Source organism: Alligator mississippiensis, chromosome 5, assembly GCF_030867095.1.
Source record: "Alligator mississippiensis isolate rAllMis1 chromosome 5, rAllMis1, whole genome shotgun sequence".
Taxonomy (NCBI): domain Eukaryota; kingdom Metazoa; phylum Chordata; order Crocodylia; family Alligatoridae; genus Alligator; species Alligator mississippiensis.
The window spans coordinates 154,664,532-154,685,010 of NC_081828.1; the positions used below are offsets into that span (position 1 = coordinate 154,664,532).

The 20,479-nt window shown below is 39.8% G+C and overlaps 1 protein-coding gene across 4 annotated transcripts in view; it reads right to left on the minus strand.

The window, feature by feature from the left end:
• Positions 1–4,800: 4,800 nt before the first annotated feature.
• Positions 4,801–20,479, minus strand: part of CREB5 (cAMP responsive element binding protein 5) — a 379,878-nt gene continuing 364,199 nt past the window's right edge. For all 4 annotated transcript variants that reach the window (XM_006276942.3, XM_019498044.2, XM_006276944.3 and 1 more), the window contains 3 exons: positions 19,149–19,376; positions 15,694–15,802; positions 4,801–11,669 (listed from right to left, as the gene is read on the minus strand). In XM_006276942.3, the coding sequence (XP_006277004.1) occupies positions 11,506–11,669; positions 15,694–15,802; positions 19,149–19,376 (501 nt within the window). In that variant the 3' untranslated portion in view covers positions 4,801–11,505. The remainder of the gene's footprint in view (positions 11,670–15,693; positions 15,803–19,148; positions 19,377–20,479) is intronic.

The following is a 20,479-nucleotide window of genomic DNA, read 5'->3' on the forward strand; positions in this document are numbered from 1 at the left end:
TCTTACATCAGAGGCCATTCTGGGTGTCCAGCTGATCCAAACAGTATCCTCTCTAAGGGTTCCCAAGCTCCCTGTACTCAGTTTGGACTTCACTAATGAAACAGTAACATTTTTGAGAAACTCTGCAAAGTACCATCAGGGCCATGTGTTTAGAATGATACTAGAGTTAGCAAATTGCACAAGAGAACCTTGTACAGCTGTCACTGAGAGCTGTCAAACACCACAGACATGAGGAAATCGCCCACATGAAGAGATGTCTGAAAGCCTCCTCCAGTGTGTTTAAAAGAACAGTTCTACCCTGAAAAAATAGCAGCATAGAAATATATGATCTTACTCGATGGCTTCACTCAGTGTAGCTTCAGAGTCACATCTGCTTACTTTAATGAAAATAAAGTTGCAACTGTTGTCAGCTTCACAGAGCCAACATGCTCAGAGATTGGGACTGAAAATCACTTTACTAATGAATCAGCACCAGAGCTGCTTACTATTGCAGTTTATGGCATTTTGGCCATCCCTACTTAGAGTGTAGCCACTATTAGCATAGCTACAAGTTATGTCCTTGGGTAAAACTATCCCAGGACTTTCTGTTAATGCTTCCACCTGCAATATAGAAGGTGGCTGACAGGAGCTTTATTATTAATGATGATGACAAACTGCATACAGGTTTTCCTCGTCAACCATGGAAAGTTCCCATGGTTGGCAAAATATGGTTGGCAAGGCAAAAGGCTTATGGGAAAAATAGCAGGTGACGGGCTGATGCACGGCCATGGAAAACAGTGGTTACTCAAAACTGTATACCCTGGTAGCCAAAATGGTATATAGAATATTAAGTGTGGCTGCTCAGAAACATGGTTGGCAAAACCGTGGTTGGTGAGGGGAACCTATACACACAATGCTATTTGAACAGGATGTCTTCTTACAGGAGAATGACATTCACTGCCTCCATTGTCAGTCACAGACATCCAGTTGCCATATGTACCACAGCAGTTGAGACAGGCCTCTTAAAAGGGTCTGTCATAAGGCGCAAGGATACAGGAGGGGAAAAGGGCACAGAATAGCTACATTATGCAGGCATGTTTATTTTATTATCTCATGGAATCACAGTGTAAAGAGTAGGGCTGCTATGAACTCACTGGGTCATCAGGCACACAGAATATTTTTACCAAAACAAAAAACAGCAAAATATATTTCTCTGGAACTGGCTAGGATGGCTGTTTCACAAAATTCAAGCTTAATTCACAAAACTCAAGCTTGATAGTAGCACTGTATAATTATTTGCAAAGAACATGTCAGTAGTTGAATCAGATTGGGTTTCAGATATTACATAGGGATATGACTTAAAATTGGACTCTTTTGCATGCAGTTTAGTGCACTCTACTAGGACTCCGTTCTAAGGGTGTGTCTGCATGGCACAATGCATTCACACATTCACGGCTAGTTTAGAGACTTGAACTTTCACACTGCTGCATTAGCATGATGCTTAACTCATGCTTTATAGCCACGCTGAGGACACCCCACTAACCTGGCTATATTGATTCTGGTCCCTGAGCATTGTGGCATGTAGACCTACAGGAAGGGAAGTGACCATCTTTTACTCCTTGTCAGGCACCAGTGACTGGTCACAATACAAATGATTAAAACAACCTGTTTTTAAGGGAGGAGAGGAGGACATTTTGAATGTTTCTAATCCTGAAATTTCTTTTCAAAATATCAATTTTTAGATCAAAGCATGTAAAATCCCACACATGTATGTACATTTGTTCTGATACAGAACTGTCATATTGAACACAGTGAATGGCAGGTGTGGGGGTAGAATTACATTGTAACTGATTTTGAACATTACTGTCAAACGTGCATATGTATACACAAAAAACTTGCATCTTTAACAGAGCCCTGTTGGATAAGACCTTTTTACTAGACTGGAATTAGTTCTGATACCCTACAATGAAGAATCAAGATAATTTGTAAATGTTAAAAGAAGTGATGGGGTGAATGAAGGTCACTCATGCTGAATGCTGTTCTGTGAATCAATAGAATCCAAAGGCTCTGGCTTTCCACTAGTCTGACATTTTTCCTCCCTCTCTCTTTTTTTTTTTCTACCCTCGTAACTTTCTCCATGAAAGGTCAAGTATTTTTGTTTCTTTTAACTCGAGTTGCTGTCAAGCCAAATGCAGTGCCCTGTAAAAACACCTGCTGACCTGCTGCATAATTTTGCAGTAGGGTGTCAGCATGTTCAGATCCCTGGATCCCCTGCCGAATATACCTCTGTGCTCCTTTCTGCCTGAGTGGCAACTGCCCAGCTTGCTTGTGTCTAAGGCCAATCTTGATTGTTCTCTAAGCAGGTCCTTGGAGATTGGGCTGATCAGGTTCACTAATGGTCAGGCTTCTCTTGGTATTTGCTTACATAACACAATTAGAACATATGTCTTAAATATTTTATCAGCTTTAAAGGGTCGTTTTCATAACATAGCATTGTGTTGCACTGGAGAACAGAGCAGGCTGGAGAGGAAAACTCAACAGTGCACTGCAGTTAAAGGTTTAAGTTCAGGATAAGCATGAATGCTACCTCTTACATATTAAGACACACTTCTCCATTGCATACAGGCAGCATGTTAAGAGCAAAGAAAAAGTAAATTATAATAGCATAACAGATGGCAAAATTCAGCACATCCCAAACAATTCTCATAGATTTCCCCCTCCTCTCTAATGGCTATAAACCTTTTAAATTGTTTGACTTTCAAAATTATTTCTCATTTGTTTCTCTTTGTAGGATCTGATTTGCATGTCATTCACTTCTTGGGAGCCAGATTTTTTCTTAGGATGAGGTATCAACAAGAAAATGGTCACAGTTCCCCAGTTCTGGGATTATTTCTATGCTGACAAGCCAAAGCTAGCCAGTTTAGCTCCTTGCCGGGACCCTGCAAGGAGCTAAACTGGCTAGCCAGGGCCGGCCTACAATTTCTCGGGCTCCCCTGGAAAATATAGTTTGGGGGCCCCCTGATGCGAAGAAGGCAGGGGGTGGCAGAGGTGGGGGGAGGGGGCAGCAAACAGCCAGATGCAGGGGGTCCCTTGGCTGTGGGGACCCATGTGGCCGCACATTTTGCAGGATAGGATGGGACGTCCCTATGGCTAGCTATGGCCTATCAGTGTCGGTCTGCCAGCCATGAAAAGTTGGAGTACTCTGGTAACATCTGGCTGCACTGGGGGATAACTGTAATCATCCCTGAGCTCTTTGTTATATTACAATCCTATAATGGAGACATGAGGCTGCTTTTATCCCCTTTTTACTGACTGCATATGAGAATGGAAGCCAAAGAGCCTTATACAATGAAACTCACCCAGTGCTACTGCCTAGCTAAGGCTTTTCATGCGGTTTCAGTTGAAATGGTTTAGAAATAATCCCATTGCTGCATTAGCACAATGCCTTACATGCTTTATAGCTATGTTGAGGGCACCCCACTAACATGGCTATGTTGCTTCAGGTCCCAAAGCATTGTGCCATGTAGGCATACAAAAAGGGAAGTGACCATCTTTTTTTCCTTGTCTCTAAAGCAGTGCTTCTCAACCATTTTTTATTTGAGGCACCCCTCACTGGACTTGAGGCACGCCTCCATAACTCTTGTGAACTGAGTGGCACCCAGTTTGAAAAACTAATTTTTAGATTACGGTGCTTACCTTCTTTCAGAGGGGCTGGGCAGTGAGAGATCATTCAGGCAGGGACAAGCCTTAACCTGTTTACCTACTTAATTTAGCTCCTCACACCTCACAACACCCTTCAAAGGATCTGGCTACACCCTGGGGTGCCCTGACACCCTGTTGAGAATCACTGTTCTAAATCCTTAGGGATTTATTGTTCCTCATTTCTGTACCCTTTTCCAGGTCTTTTCCTTGTAATAGGGCATCCAAAGTTATGTTTAATGCTTCAAGATTTGTCTCCTATCCCTTTGTTCTTTACCATAGAGGCTTTGTTTGCATCTAAATTCAGTTCACTTTCCTACATGTTGCTAGATACAGCTCTTCAGCTGTTGGTTTCTATCCATTAACAATCTAGTGTTAGCCTCTGAATCAGCCTTTGACTGATTGAGCTTGTGCTTAGAGTTGGTTTCATCCTCGGCTGCACCATTGTCAAGGAAAGGGAAGATCTTGTGCTAATTTTCTTTCGTTTTAAAAAAAATGATTAGTAACTTTTTTGTTACAATTATTTTGCACAGAGCAACATTGATGGATGAGTTGTAACCTTGGAGAGAATGGGACAGGAACAAACACAAAGCGATTTGGTTTTTGGTCTTTGAAGGAAACCATGAATCACTGTCTGTCTAGTCAGCATAAATATGTCTTCTTATACTGTTTTGTAAGGTGTGAATATAACTGCAGGGACAATAAGATAGTCTTGTGATGCATCTTCATGAGAAGCAATTTTAAATAAAAATATCACCACACTTTTTAGTGTTTTGGACACTGAGCAAGAATGGAGTCCTTCTGTAAGGCAGCCTAGCTTTGTTTTGAGGACAATACATAACCTTACTGCCCAAGTAAGAGTTCTGGAAGATCCTGATCTTTGGTTCCTGGGCAGCAGTTGTTTACTCCCCTTCATAGTGGCCAACCTCTGCAAGCCATAGTGTGACAGGCTCACCATGGTGCAGATAAGGATGCTGTAATACATCTATTTCTGAGAAAGCTAAGAAAGGAACTAAGCTGTGTAGCTTACTTTCAGGAAGATTTTATTCTAGCATGTCAATGAGTGTGGTATCCAAGTTACCTTCCTTATTCCTACACATGGACACAGCAAAACTGTAGGCATTATTTACATTTGAGTGCTTTATTATATTGGAATTGCAGTGATATTATTAACATTTGTACAAATGCACAAAATTTTGTCTCTTCTAACTAGAAAGAGATGTAAAAATCTGACCTAGTTGAACAGTCTTAATGAACTCATTGTCCATTTGTAACAATAAATGTGTTCACAATGCGACAAAAAGCTTAACATAAAATTAAACATATTAAATGCTGTAGCAAGTATTTACACTTATGTACCAAAAAAAAAAAAAAATCTCTCCTTCCAGTAAGGAAGGTGGTTGCTTTACAGAATAAACAGACAAACGAACACAAAAACTTTGCGTACAATACAAACAACCTCAAGCCCAAAACTTAACGTGACAGCACCTTTCTCTTATACAGACTTCCTTAGATGAGGTTTACTCCACACAGTGCTAAAAGCTTCTTTAAAAAATCAGTACAGTGACTGCATTTCAATGAAGCCATCTTTAATGATCATTGCTACCCAGTTTTTAAATTGAGCAATTTATGGAGATGGGAATAAAGCCCATGTATATGGATTGAGAAACAACTGCTTCCCAAATTTTGAAGTCCTTACTTGGGAAAAGTTCTCCTTGATAGTCCGTAAGTTTGTCTGAAGAATGGCTACAGATCAAAACCTTGGTGCAAACTATTTTGCCTTTCAGGCACCATGGTAAAAGTTCTCTGGCAGGGGGCATGTAGCAGGGTCCAGGGAGAAGGGTGGACTCCATCAGCACCAGCCATTTCCCCTCAAATGCCCTTCTCTTGTTGTTTTCCAGCAAGCTCTCTAAAGCTGCAGTTAGTCTTCAGTGTCTGACACAGTATCAGAAGATAGATAATCTATCTGTTACTTCAAAGATTTAGCTAAAAAAGATATTTTGGGGTTCAATAGTCTTTAGATGCAACGTGAGGCCAGTGCTGTATTATATGTGGAGGGACTCCAAAACAGTGTCACTTCATGAAACATAACCTAAACAATGTTTAACCTGCATTCATACAGGGATTATAGGTTCTGAATCCTAGATCTAAAATATAGCCAGTCATAATGATCAATTCATTTCTAAAGAAAATTGTGGAAATGTATCAGATTTACATTTAGAGAATTAATCTTTTAGCCCCTACTGACATTTGGCCTTTTGCAATCTTTAAAGTTTACTGTAAAGTAATTTTGGAAAATATGGAAGACTCTGGGGAAAACACCAAGCACTGATAAGCAATTTAGCTCTAAACATAAGGCCACTGATAAAACCCAGATAACTACAAGTATTAGGAAGGGATTATGCATGTATACAAACTTTCTCATCTTCATGTTATGGCGACCATTTCAGGTGATGATCAAGTTTTTGGTATAAGTTTTCATTTGACATTTTATTGCTTTTGATTTTCCTTTAAGTTTTAGTCTTTTCTTAAGGTGCTGTCCCTAGTTAAGTTGCAAAGTAACATAACATTTCATGGATTTAGGATTCAAACATATTGTATGGCCACTGTTATCCTTGCAGCTTTGTAGCTACTACAGTTGGAAAACAATCAAAGTGCATTATAATGCACGACAGAGCCAGTCTCCTGACCTATGTTATACAGGACACTTTGGTTCTCAAGATGAGATAGATTATAAGTATAGCTTAGATGCCTCACATGCTTTGCATAATAAAACATTTATATGCCACCATGAAGAGGATGTGAAGTCAGTCATGTTGCAGACCGGCTGTACTCAGCTTCTCCTAGCAGTCCTCCTTTTGGGGGTGTGAGAGACAAGTTGTAGATATGCCACCAGTTAGAGCATATAAATATATCTGGTGCAAACATTTTACAAGATATTATAAATGACTGAACAAGGGAAAACAAGGAAGAGAAAGTGAGAGCTAAAGTGCAATTTTAAAATAATATAAATAATTGAAATGTAGAAATAGGATACTAATTAGTTGTAACTGGTTTGGTTTTGAAGGCACCATTTAGTTTTTGTCTACAAATTAATCTTTTTTTTTCTTTCCCCTTCAATAATTTTCTCTGATATATAATGGAGCTTCAATGGTCTAAAGCTAAGGAACACTGCTTAGTAGATAAGGACAGAAGGGGCAATGGTAAGGCAGTATAGTGCAACTCACTATGAGATATTAGAAGAGAAGCAAGGATAGGGTTAATCTCTATTGAGGATGCATATAATTAGCCTAAAAATGACAGGCTTTCCAGTTCTATGTATCATTTTCCTGTAGCTGATCTGCGCTTTCTAAAATGAGAGAGCACACTTTCAAACAGATAGGAAACAATTGTAGGTTTACAGCTATTATGTTTGATACAAAAAAGCAGATGCTGCTTTAAAGAAAACATTTAATCCTAAGAATTTCTATACAACAGACCTCAGCAAACCTTTCCATCTTGGATGGACGACTTCTGCACGAGACCCTGAAAGATTAAGGTACACACACACCTAGAGTAGTTTACTGCAAAACTAATATTGTAACTTAAAAAACAAAACAAAACAAACAGATTCCATACAAGAATACTGTTCAAAGTTCAAATGGAATGTGTTTAAAATAACATTTATTAATAAATACTTTATAAAATTCTATATGAATACTAAATTAATAGATTCCTGTTTAAATTTTGCTTTGGTCCTCTTGAATTTTCATAAATTCACTATATAAGCTTCTTTTAAAAATGTGTGATTAGCTTCTAAAAAAGCACATTCTACCTAAACTAAAAGGCTTTTTAAAAACTAAATATTGTTGCTTAAAAAAATATTAATCCCCCAAAAGTCAGGTTTTAACAACAGTTACAGCTGGTTTGTTAGTTAACACGACAAGTCTGTTAACACACTAAAATCCATATATACTTGAGGCGTTTACCATTGACTTTCCACTATTCAGAACATGGACTGCATTCATTTAGTTATATAGCAGGAATCAACTCCAAATAGTATGAAATTTTCTATTAATCATCATCATCACTGTCCTTATAAAACACACCATGATAGCACACAAACTACTTGTCTCCCACAGGCAGTGTTATGAATATGGCTTGTATAAATTGACTTGAGGGGGAAGAAATGTTTGAATCACAACACAGCACTTTTGGTAAGTATTGCAATCATCCGTGGCTGGGATTTCCAACATACTTTCAATGTCACACAGTGAGAGATGTTGTACACAGAAATGTTTAACATTTGGATGCTTCATTTTGAACTACACACGTGACCAGGCTCATCCATATTAACTCCCATTAAAAAATACAGGGGGTCATTCTGAAAGCCCACTGGCAGTGACTTTAGATTCAGAGCTGCAACTAGCTGAAGAAAGGCAGGAATAAAACAGATCGGCATTCAGTAAGTAGCTCATGGAAAACTATAGGTTATCCTCAAATTAAGTAGTATGGCAAATGCTACCTAAATTAACAATACTTAAGAACCTAGCTGCTTCTGCTGAACAGATTTTGTACGGATCTAGACATAGGGCCTTTTCTTGCAGCCCTGACCCTTAACTCTCATTAGGACTGTGCAGGAAAGGATTACGTGCTGAAGTAAAGGCTGCAGGATCAGTCCTCTAAAAATACAAAAGTATTTTATATGTGGAAGTTAACCTGTTGAAGAATAAGGTGCCTGGTTGGGTTGGTCCTTTTATGTACATACTAATATTAATATGCTGCATGTTGTTTTGGCCTATGAACCTTACGTTTAGAGTTACAAGAAGCATTAGCAAAAAGCTTTCATCCTTTACTTATTTCCACATCACTAATAATAATTATACCTAACGGCCAATAGTACAGAGAGGAGACAGTTCATTGTAATTACACATTTAGGCTAACGTGTAGTTGGCTTGCCTAGTTAGCATTAAAAAAAGAAATAATTGAGCTATATATAATACACATCAGTCAAACTGTCAAGTTGCTGAATTTAACAACACTTGGGCAAGTGGGGTTTTTTGTTGGGTTTTGTGTGTCTATGTGTGTGTGTTTCTCTTTTTTCTTTTTTTATCTTTTTTTCTTTTTTTTCACTGTAGAGGCTTTAGTTTTAACAGCTAAATATTACAGTCAAGGAGATTTAACATAAGTAAAACCAAACCTTAATTTTAGTGCAGTGTAGCTCAGAGTCTTCTAGTATGAAGATTTTTGTTTTGTTTTTCTACTTTAATGTAATTAAGTGCTTTCCATGCGGGTAAAAAAATTGAAGCTAAATTAATACTATGATGGCATTTTGTTTTTTGGATGAATAATGAGGTTCTAGATATGACATCTGGACACAATACATCCTTATATATATATTCAACTGAAGATTCTGTTTAAAGCTGTGTATTTGAACAAAGTTTTTTTTTAGTAGCCATGATGAAGCAAAACCATTCAGCTATTACAACTGGACTTTAAAAAAATGTATAGATTCAGTATTTAAAACACTTTAAAAGTATATGTTTGTCTAAAATATAATAGAAAATCCTTTACATTTGTATTTTTTCTTAATTTTTTTTGGTTCTTAGATTATATAATCAAGTCATGATTTACTCTGTACATGTAAAAAAATCTTTTTTTTTTTCAAAAGTATTTGCATAAGTGGTAACAGAGCTGTGGAATAATACTGCTTTTAAAAGTTAGTTACCAAGATATAACTGATTCAGAAATTATGATTCACGATGCTCAGAATTTTGTTCTTCCTCCTGAGCACTATTTGCTACAGCGCCTCATGCTTCATTTTAACACATTTTTTTTCAAAAAAAATTCACCCTTTTAAAAATGTTTACTTCTTTCAAATAACAGAAACAGCCTTTGAGGACAACAACTCAGAATCAGAGCAAAGTATGTTTAGGAGCAGAGTACTTACTACAAATAGCATTAATTAGCTGTTTTATTTTAAGAGATGCAATTGAAAAAAAGTTTGAACATCTATCACAAAATAAGGACCTGATCTTGCTGCCACAGGAGCATGAGTGACTGGTGCCTCCTGAATCTGGCAGGGCACCCACAGAAACTGCCAATGGTGGCGGCCTCAGCCCTATCGACAGCATCAGCGTTGGCCATCAGGGGGGGCACGTGCACCCCTGTGTACCCCCTAGCAGTCGCCTATGCACAGGAGTAAATGTGAGCTTTGCTATGGACTTTACTGGGAACAAAATCAGGTGCCAATGTATTAGAACTAATTGGCTGTCATCTACCATATTCTTTAACACTTCATTTCCCATACATTATCCCAAGATGAAAGTCAGCCCTGGAGAGGGCCAGCACAAGTCTGTGGCTTCAGAAAAAGAAAAAGTAAAAGAAAATGATGGAGTGCAAGGACCATCTTTTGAGGAGTGAATTTCACCCACAGTGTATAGCAGAATTTACACCAGTCTGGCAGTGTACACTAGCTAAAAAGTGTTCTTGGTGTTCATGCTGAACAGATCCTCAGCTAGGTAAACTGGCATCATTCTGTTAAAGTCAATGGAGCTACACCAATATATGCCAGCTAAGGATCCTGTCCATGTATGTTTAAAAATGGCTGTGAAGAATTGGTTTTTTACCTGGTAATGAATAATAATATTTTTTCAACTGCTCAGAATTTTCAATCTGATTAATTTTATTTATAGCCTGTGAAATCTTAGGCTGTTAGCTTTTGATGGTGGAACAATGCATCTGCTGAGTGATTAGACTCTTTCTGAACTGCTGTATATTTCAAGGATTTTCTACATTAATGATTGACAGTTTAAAAAAACCGCTGTAATTCTTAGGTGTGATTTTGCTATTCTTGTCCTGTGCCATGGACATTTACCACAGAATCTTACAAGGCTCCTAGCATCAACACAGCTGTCTTTCAGTCATGCTTCACCTGTGACTAAACTGCTTTTAACTTTTGCTGTTTATTAAAAACACTAAATCAGGAGCATTAAACTCCTGCGTTTTGATTTTTTAAAAAGCAAAAGTTCAGCCAGCTGTGAGTGAAGGCATTGAGAGCAGCAGATGTACCAACAGTTTTTTGTGGGTGGGTTTAAAGTTTTTTCCCCTTTTATTAATATTCTTAAAAGAAAAAAAAAGCAGTGAAGAATATTGAGAGAGAGATTTAGAATGAAGAAAAACAGGAGGAACTTGAAGAAAGGACTGGAGGATTAAGAAAGGGAAAGGGAAGATATGTGAAGAATAAAGATTAACAGGCCATGGACAAGTGGAAAGCCAAACATGAGACTGTATTATTTGGGGTGATTTTGTTCTGACATCCACATATGATATAAGCATTTTTATCTCTGAAAGAGGTTCTGCATACCTGATGAGGTTCCGGTGGTATCACAAAGCTAACTTATTTTTTATTATGCTGTCACCAGAGCATGCTCTAAATATTTATAGCCTTAATAGTTCTAGTTACCAATGTCTGACTCTGTTTTAATACTTTGTATGCCTCATTTTGGCTAACAAGCTGCAATTTAACAAAACTCCATGTTTCTGAGGCCTCAGGCTAGACTGTTAAGAAGGGAACATGACTATGTACAGAAACAGTTCAGTTTATAAACAACTGGTACCAAAAATTGGAGAAAGCACCAAAGCACTTCTCAAGCTGATAGCATATTAATTGCATAACTCCCTTTTTTGAAACTAAGTATAAAAGACATTTTAATAACTATAAAAATGAAAGCTATAGTCTTTCAAGGGTTGAGGAGTCTTCCAGGGCTGAGTTAATGATGAAAACGTCCTTCACATGAAGGACTTCCGATATGCTACCACTCCCATAGCAGTTTTGACCATTCAGTTTTAAAGAATTGGATTCATATCTGTTCTGTGACTGGCAAGCTGAGTAAGGGTGGAGCTTCCTACGACATCGCTGACAGAAGAGGAAGTTGTAATGGTGTTATGCTGGATGACTTGCTGTTGGGAGCAAGCTGGGACTGGGCTTGCAGGAGGGCTACTCTCAGGACCTAAAAAAAAAGAACACAAATCACATTATGTCTGTAGGAGTCTGTGCTTGTATTACAGTAATGTTAAAGACAAGACCTATCATGAAGGCTGCAGGCCTGTCAACTCCATGTATTCAAAGATCGTTAGACTTTAAAATTATGTACACAGGGCATGTCTACACATGCAATTAATTCAAAGCAATAAACTCTGGAGCAATAAACACCTGGGTGCATCGTTTGAACATGCGCGTAGGAGCAATAAACTCCGGAGCAATACATTCTGGAATTTATTGCCATTTGAATGTGGGCCCAGGAGTGCAGCACATTGAGCTGGGTTGGAGCAGCCCTGGATGGCAGAGGGTCTGGGGGACTAGCCTGCCAGCCTGGGGCTGGTCACCTCAGCTAAACATGCTATGGAAGGGCTGGTTGAGGCACAAGAGTGCTTCAGTGCAAGGATAGCCAGCTGGGGCAGAGTCTACATGTGTGCTACTGTGAAGTTTTTTTACTCTGTAGCAAGATAGTACCTGTATTTACAAGTACTATCCTGCTGCAGAGGAAATTAGTTTACTCCAGCCTAGTAGGGGAGCACATGCAGACACCGAAACATTTACTTTGCAGCTAATTAATCTACTGAGTAGTAAACATCTCACGTAGATGCACCCCCCAAGTGCTTTTTATTTGACTTCTGATTTTTGAGCCTTTAAGGTTCACATCTGCAACTTTCTCCCCACAAAACTGACAGCTAGAAACTTGGCATCTTTTAAAATCAGGTCCTCATATAATAACATGACTCCAGGAGCTAATACTTTATCTTAGGCTAGGGGCTGAAGTTGCACACAAACCAGCGATCAGAAACTGGTTTAAACCTGTAACTGAATAGAAGTTCAGTGCACATAAACCACTTTCAAAATGACCAACACCAGTTTAAGTTAAACCTGGTTGGATGCAGTATCAGACTTAGATAATTTAGATCAAACCAGTTATGGAACTTGTCCCAGATCCCTTCCTGGTTCAAGTTAATTCATAGTTCCCCAGCACCCAAGGATGCTTTGCAGCCCTGAGCTATGCTGCCTGCTCCTGTGGAGCAGAGACTACCTTACTCCTTTGCTCCTTAGCCTGCTTCCTGCCTGCAGCTGTCAGTCCATAAGGATGGGGGGCAGGGGAATAGACCGCCCCCACCCCCAGATCACTCTAGCCAGGGTCTACACAGCACATGGTGGGAGGAAAAGCCCCTGTCGTGGGAGCTTTTTATCTCCTGGCAGGCCTCTCCCCTCCCTCCTCCCTCTTTCTGAGCTGCTGATTGTTTCAGCAGCTGCCACAGGAGAGAGGGAGAAGGAGTCCTTCAGGCTGGGTTCCTGCCATGCAGCCCAGTGTGGGGGCACCAGGGAGCCCCGCCTTCCTCCCACCCCAGCCCAGGGGACACTTGGCTGGGCTGGCAATGGCCAGCAGGCTGGGAGACATGTTCTAGTGCCCCCCCATCTACTGACCCAGGTAAGTGCAGACCTCCCCCTGCCTTTCCCAATTGAAAACTGAATGTCAGTTCAGTTGGTTATTGGTTCAACCCATGCAGCTTAGACTAAGGAAGCTGCCGAGATTGAACTGATTCAGCCTCAGGCTTTTTGACTGTCTGTACTTAGCCTTAAAGGCCAAATATTATAAGATTTGTGACATAATAGTTCATAACACTGGGTTACTGAAATGCTTTATTTGCTGCAGCAGAGGCAATTGATACCTGCATTACAGTGCAGTGTGCCACCATATAGAAGAGGTCATTTAAGCAAATGATAGTACTAAATATAATGAAATTCTATTTTTCTTTGACTGGCATGAAAAGGCCAGATACACTGTGGTGAAGAGAGGATGGAAACTGGCTCTATTTCGCATGTTGATGTAAGAAACCCCTAGAGGGCATGCAGCTGGCTCCTATATAACTCTCCCTGAAGACTCCAATGCAGGAAGAACGTGTGTTTGTGTTGGAGGTGTGGCTGGCACATTGCATTCTAGCTCATTTTTTATTTTAAGCGAATGTTGTCATCTGGCAAATATTAGAACAGCCCTGGGGCTGCTCTAGCCTGCTCTAGATCCAGACAAGGAACTGGGGAGTCATGAGTCTCCTTTTGCTATGCTGAGTAGGGAATTTGCCCTTCACTTACTACACTTACAAGGCAAACTTGGATTGTTTTCTCTGTCTGTCATCAGTGTCTCTGTTAGTGTTTTGTTTTGTTTTTTAAATGAGAGAGGAACATTCGAGAGAGAAGGAGAGAGTTGTACAACTCAACTATACCGATCTCAGGGAATGATAGTTTCCTTTTATTTTTCAGTCCATGATTAGAATTGGTTAGAGCGGTAAACAGTGGTAACAACACTAAAGATATCAAAGGATACTGATTTACGCTCTTAGTCAGAAGTGACAATTTTTGCCCAATCTGGCCACAAAAAGCAGTTTATAGCTGTGACCAAACAAGTGCATAGCTACAAACAGCTCAAAAATGGCCAATCAGGTGAAAATCTGACCCCTCATTGCATGAGGTATCAGATAAAGATGTTTCAAAATGTAGTGCCAAAATCCAGAACTCTTGGTTACAAAATGATACCTTTTATTAGACCAGCTGAGACACTGCAAAATAAAAACATATTTTTCTGCAAGCTGTCGGGCTCATGCACCTTTCATCAGGCTCAGGAATCAGGCTTTGATGAAGGGTGCACGAGCCCAAAAGCTTGCAGAAAAATATTTTTTTTTTGCAATTTCTCAGTTGGTCTAATAAAAGGTAGCATTTTAGAACCAAGAGTTCTAGATTTTTACATTTCTTTTTGTGTCAGACCAACACAGCTACCACATACATTCCTTTTAAAATGTAGGGTCTTCTGTAATCTGTGTCTGCAGAGCTCTCAGCCTGTCACTGTTTTCAGAATAAGATGGGGGAAAGGGAGCAGAGGGAGTTCAGGCTGGGTTTTTTCAGCCCCCCCTGAAGGGGGGGGTGTATTGGAGCCCCCCTGAGGTGTGGGAGGGGAGCTGCAATTCACCCACCCCACCCTCCAGCACTGGCTGGGGAGTCCTAAGAATGTGCTCCCTCTGCTGCCTTTCCCCCCTCCCATTCTGAAACAGCAAGCACTGGCAGAGAGCCCTGGCCATTGCTATGGCTGCAGCTCCCAGCCTGCAGCTAGATTCCCCTCCCCCCTGGAACCAACAGTGAACTTCTGTTTGGTCTGGGGTAACATTGTAACTCAGAACATTTTGCAGAAATCATTCTGCATTACAGTTAGGAGCTGAACTTCTGTCTGGACCCTTAGGTTGTAAATGTTGTAGCTCAATGGTTCTGAACACATACAAACAAAGCAAAAGTGTCCAAACCTTATCCTCGATTCATTCAGGGTCAAAGAGCCATTTAGCTTGTTTGTATTCTTACAGAATCATGCAGATGCATCATAACATCTGAGGCGCACTCCTGAATGGTAGCTTTCCCTCCCCTTTTAAAGTGGTTTAAAGATATGTTTGTCTGTTCCCTTTGGAGTCCATCATTACTTCACTTACCAGTGCACCCAGTCAAGGAACAGCCTCGAGGTATTTTAATGCATCAGCAGCATTGTGCCCAGTAGTATAGTTGTAGAATTGGAGCTTTGAGTTCAATAAATAAAGAAATAAATAAAGGAGGGGGCAGAAACATTATTTATTTATTTCAAGTAGAAAATACTATTTTTGGTTGGAGCTTGATAAATAAATAATAAGTGGCATATTTTACAAATAGAGATATCATAATTAGTTGAAACATATGGCCCCAATCTGCAAGTGAGCAACCCAGAAGTCTCCTGTCCATGAAAAAGTCAGCTGCAGAATTGGGAGGGTATATCAGTTTTAAAATTGCTCGTTTTAATTTATGTACTGATCTCTAGATATTTTATCTCAACCCTTAATCCTCTGATGTTCAGAAAGATTGGTTCAAATGAAAGTACTAAATAACAAGTAAATGTAGAGGGAAGAACTGGCACCTTTGTTTGGGGTTCTTGTGAATAACTATAGATAACACAAAACACACCAGTTACTTACTTAGATATCCTTGGGACTCTTTTTGCATAGCTGTTATTGGACAGTCTTTATGTGTTAACAATAACTGTTTCAGCTGTGCTACCTCATTTTTCAACATGGAAACCTCATTCTAGAGAAGAGAGAGAAAGACTTTTACTTAAAATTTGGAAGAAACAAGTTAACAAATCAGCAAGACTTCTCATGTTTGTGCTTTTGTCAAGATAACTACAGCAATGGGGTTGCATAAGAATTTTTTCCATCACAGATATTGGGAGAAATCTTTTCTGTTACATCAGTGCAAATCTGGAGTACTTCTGTTAACCTCAGCTCTCAAAATGTAGTAGATTATGATTTGTTTCCATTTATTGTTTTGTCACATTAGTGTGTTTAGTGCTATTGTTGTTTCTGAATATACAGTATATCCTATATGCAATATTGTGCATCTCAGACTGGTCCATTTGCTTTTTATAATGGAAAACATTACAAAGAAAAACTAAAACATTAAGAAATGACATTTAAATTAAAAAATGCCAAGGCTAGATACTTACGATAACATTTTTAAAAATAAAAAACATGAATTTGTCATTTTATTTTTTAAAAAGTAACCTACTCTGATTTAGCTCACAAATATAGACTCTTAGCATCATAAGTAGCATCAGAGAGAGAAATGACTCATAAATCATGTAGGGGAGCTTACTTAGAGAAATCACTATTTTGGCTTGTATCTTCCATACCATTTAAACTGATTTTGGCTGATTCACTCACAATTCATTGCACTTACTTGTTCTTAGCCCTAAAGGGATCAGCATCCACTGACATACAGTAGTATATTGTACATATATATTTCAATAGGTTTTCAACAGGTATATTTAATTCACAAGTGATATAATGTAATTTAGCATAATATATAACATGTTCTTTTGTATAAAGAGGACTAATTTGTCACCAAATTATTAAAATTTGCAATCAGCAAAACCTCATTCTCATTGAGTGTGAAGATTGGTTCATCTTGAAACCGACAGACCTTGGGTTTGTCCAGGAACTGCTTCCTCTCCCCTTCCCCCCAGCCTGTTCCAAACCCAACTTTGACTCAGGTTGTGTCTGCTAATTTAAAAACCTGTGGGACTGTCTGCTTTTGCACTTAAAAAAACTGCAAAAAGAGGGGAAGGGTTGTTGTTTAATGATTGGCAATATTATCTCCAGAAACTTCTATTGAAATATGTCCCTATTAGCTGGTGAATATAGAGCTCAGTTGTGAGGCCACTCAAAGGCAAGGCAATTTCTATGGATTTATTCATTTTTCTTTCTCTGTCTCACACAGATGAAGATATTATACTATTAATCAGGGAGGAAAAGGTATTTAGTTTATTTGAATGTGTTCCTGAAAAACTAGACTGCTATTAATAACAACTATTATTGTTGTTGTTATTTTACAAAAACTAAATATAAAACTGAAAAATTCTGTGACTGAGTTTTCAAAACCAGTAAGTGCAGCAAGACAATAATCCTGGTCCTCAGTTGCAATATGGTCTCTTTGTGTTGCTGTGCTTGTGCAAAGTGTCATAAAGCTGGGATAGTCAGTTATGAGATTACCATCCCCATAAAGAGATGCAGAGTCAGCCCAGGAGCCTTGCAGCACATCTTGAAACAAGCTGATAAAACTCAGTGCATTCAGAACTCGCTAACTGAATACAATCTGAGAGTCATAGACATCTGTCATACACATACTTTACATTAACGCAGAGGTATGTGATGTGGGATTTTTAAAAATTATTTTCTATTCACTGACTGAAACTTGCCATCTGTAGGCAAACCAGTAAGTATAGCGAGCTGTGTTGTGATCACATGAGCATGTTCCTTCAGTGTTTTAAATCAAAGAAAGTATTGTTCTCAGTATAGACAGGGCAAGCTAAAACGTGGCCCTTAGACCAAATGGTGGCCCAATACTGTACATGGCAGGCACATGTAGACGAGGTGCTTAACTACAAAGTAGTGTAGTTTACTGTGCAGTCAACATGTGAATGTGTTTACTACAGAGTGAACCTTACTAATTGCAAGTAAATTTGCTATCTGCAAATGCAAGTAACAAATTTACTTTTGATTAGTGATGGTGTAGTAGTGCTCGTGCTGTGGGGTAGACTCCACCATAGGAGCCTGGGTGGGGATTATGTCCACTGCCCTGGCAGCAGGGAGCTCCAAGCCTCCCACTCTGAAATCATGATTGGGGAATGGGGGCTGGGAGATCTTTATCTCCCAGTGCTGGCCTCATGACTGCTGAGCTGGCTCTGGGAGATAAGGTTATCAACCACAGAGCTGGTGGTGGGAGCTCCCTGCTGGCGAGGGCTGGGTACCTGTTCCCTGCCCAGCTCCATAAGCATGGAGCTGGGCAGGGAACAAGCTCCCTAGCCTGTTCCCCACAGCTAGCTGCCCCACTGGCAGACTGGGGCAAAGGGCTGGGATCTGCTCCTCTCCTGCCCCTGATTGGGGAGCCAGGGCCAGGAGCTCCCTGCTGCCAGGGCAGGGGAATATTGTCCCCTCCTCTCCCCGGCAGCAGGCACCCCCTGGGGGCAAGGTGTAATGTCCCAGCCCTGGCCAGAAGATTCCTGTCTCCTGACCTGGTGCTCCCTGCCAGCCCTTGAGCTAGTACCTGGGAGAGAGTAGAGCTCTCCCTGATGGTGGCAGGAGCCCAGGAAGCAGGAACAGTTTGGTGCCATTAGCAGCATATCTGGCCCCACTTCTCTGCATGAGTAGATGCCTGCCCAGGAGCGTTTGCTAGCAAGTAGTTTACTCACAAGTAAACTGATCCCGGATCAAATGCATGTGTAAACAAGCCCAGCTGCTGCCATCTAGAATATGCCACCATGACAGCAGAGATGTTACAAGACTCAATGTGCAAAGCTCCACTTGGATCTATTCTGCTCAAGGTAATCCATGCTGATGCATTTAAGAAATAAATGATTATGTAAATAATTATGGACTAGTGAGTCCTGGAAACCTACATTTACTAAACATTGAGAAGATGCTAGGACCCTTACTATTTACTGTTTTCAGATGATTTCCATCCATTTTGTTCCCTTACAAACAGGCAATTCTCATTATAGCTGCATCCGGATGGCTTTGGATTAAAATTTAGCGGTGTTCTTTTTTTTCTTAAAGAAGTAGTCTTTTATAGCTGAGTTACCAGCTGTTTGGGGTTTTTGTTTGTCACTTTTTTTTAAAAAATACGTGACTCAGCCTAGTAAAGCTTCTAAATTTTGAGATAATTTTTCCTGGCTGATCCTACTGAATTAAAATTTTTATATATTTATTTATTTAAGCATATATCTTGATTAGCACACTTTGATTATGTCCAGATTTTCACTATTCATCTAACGTGCAGTGGTAATATTTATGTCAACAAGAACCAGTGGTACAGCAAAAGCCTTTCAATGTAAACAGGGCCTCTGTGTCATGAGGATACAGACAGTAGCTCGCACCTGAAGCTGCATGTTTGTCTGGGTGAGTTCTTCTGCTTTCTTTTCCAGTGACATCACCCAGACCTTCCTCTTCTGTCTGCAGCGTGTAGCAGCTGCTCGGTTCCTTTCCAGAAATTTTCGCCTCCTCTCATCTGGGTCTTCATCCACCACCCTCCTCCGACGCCCTCCAGTGGGCTGAGGCGGCTGTATTGTCTGAGTGGGCTGCATCTGCTGTGCCGCTGGTGAAACCTTATGATGAAATGAAACAAAGTTTAGCAAAGAGGGTGGGTTGGTGAGCTCTAGCCAATATCAAGTGCTTCAAAAGAAAGAAAGGGGAGGAAAAGGAGGAACCATTAAACAAAAATTATCACCAATGTATGGCCTAAGGTTTGCAGATGTTCTGGCAAGATCTAAAGATGGCAAAGATTGAAAGATTCCACCAGATGCCACTTAAATTAGCCTATGACAAATGCCTAACTTAGTCAAGGGGAGGATTTCTGGAATGGTTTTCTGAACTGCAGCAGGGAAAATTACATTTTTTCCTTCCTTAGTTATTAAAAATGTATCCTTATAAAGTGCCTGATTCAACATGGGAGGTTAGTTTTCGCATAGCAAGTTTTTTAATTAATCAAAGGAGAAGACTGCAAGGGCCTTGGAAGTTTTTAATTATGTTCATACTTTTAGGCCATTTCTATTTCACATATACCTTAGTGCATGTTTTGGTAGTAAACGCCTCTTTGGAGATGCTGTATGTAGTACCTCTTTTCCCATCAGTATACTGGTGTATGGTCATGTCTCCATGGTAAACCTAGTATGTGCAGTAGCAGTACTCTCATGCATGCTATGTAGTTTCAAGCAGGCTGTTTCCAATACTGAAACCAGTAGAACTGCTTCTGTGCAGTGCTTCAGCCTGACACTCTCACTCAGCAGTGATTAGCCCACTCCCCACCTCCATGCTAATTAACTTGCCTGCAGTGTCACGTAGATGTGATCTCTTACAATTTAGGAGGCAGCCCACATGGAGCAATACAGCATGTTGGAAGGTGCCACTGCATGGCATGGCAAGTATACTGTACAGCCATGTCATTAATCACCTTTGAAAAATCCCAGCATTAATCATGCTGTTTGAATCAGAAATTTAGAACTTGCTAGAAACCCAAATTATCAAAATCATAAGCCTTGGTGTCCAAGCCTGCAAAATAACTTTTCTATCCGAAGGCTTCATGCCAAATAGCAATACAATTGATAATAGTGAAAAAGATACTATTGTTTTTCTCTATTTTTTATTTACTTTGGTTAATCTGTGCACTTCAGAGCACTTAATTCATATAGTCAAGTTCACTTCCCCACAC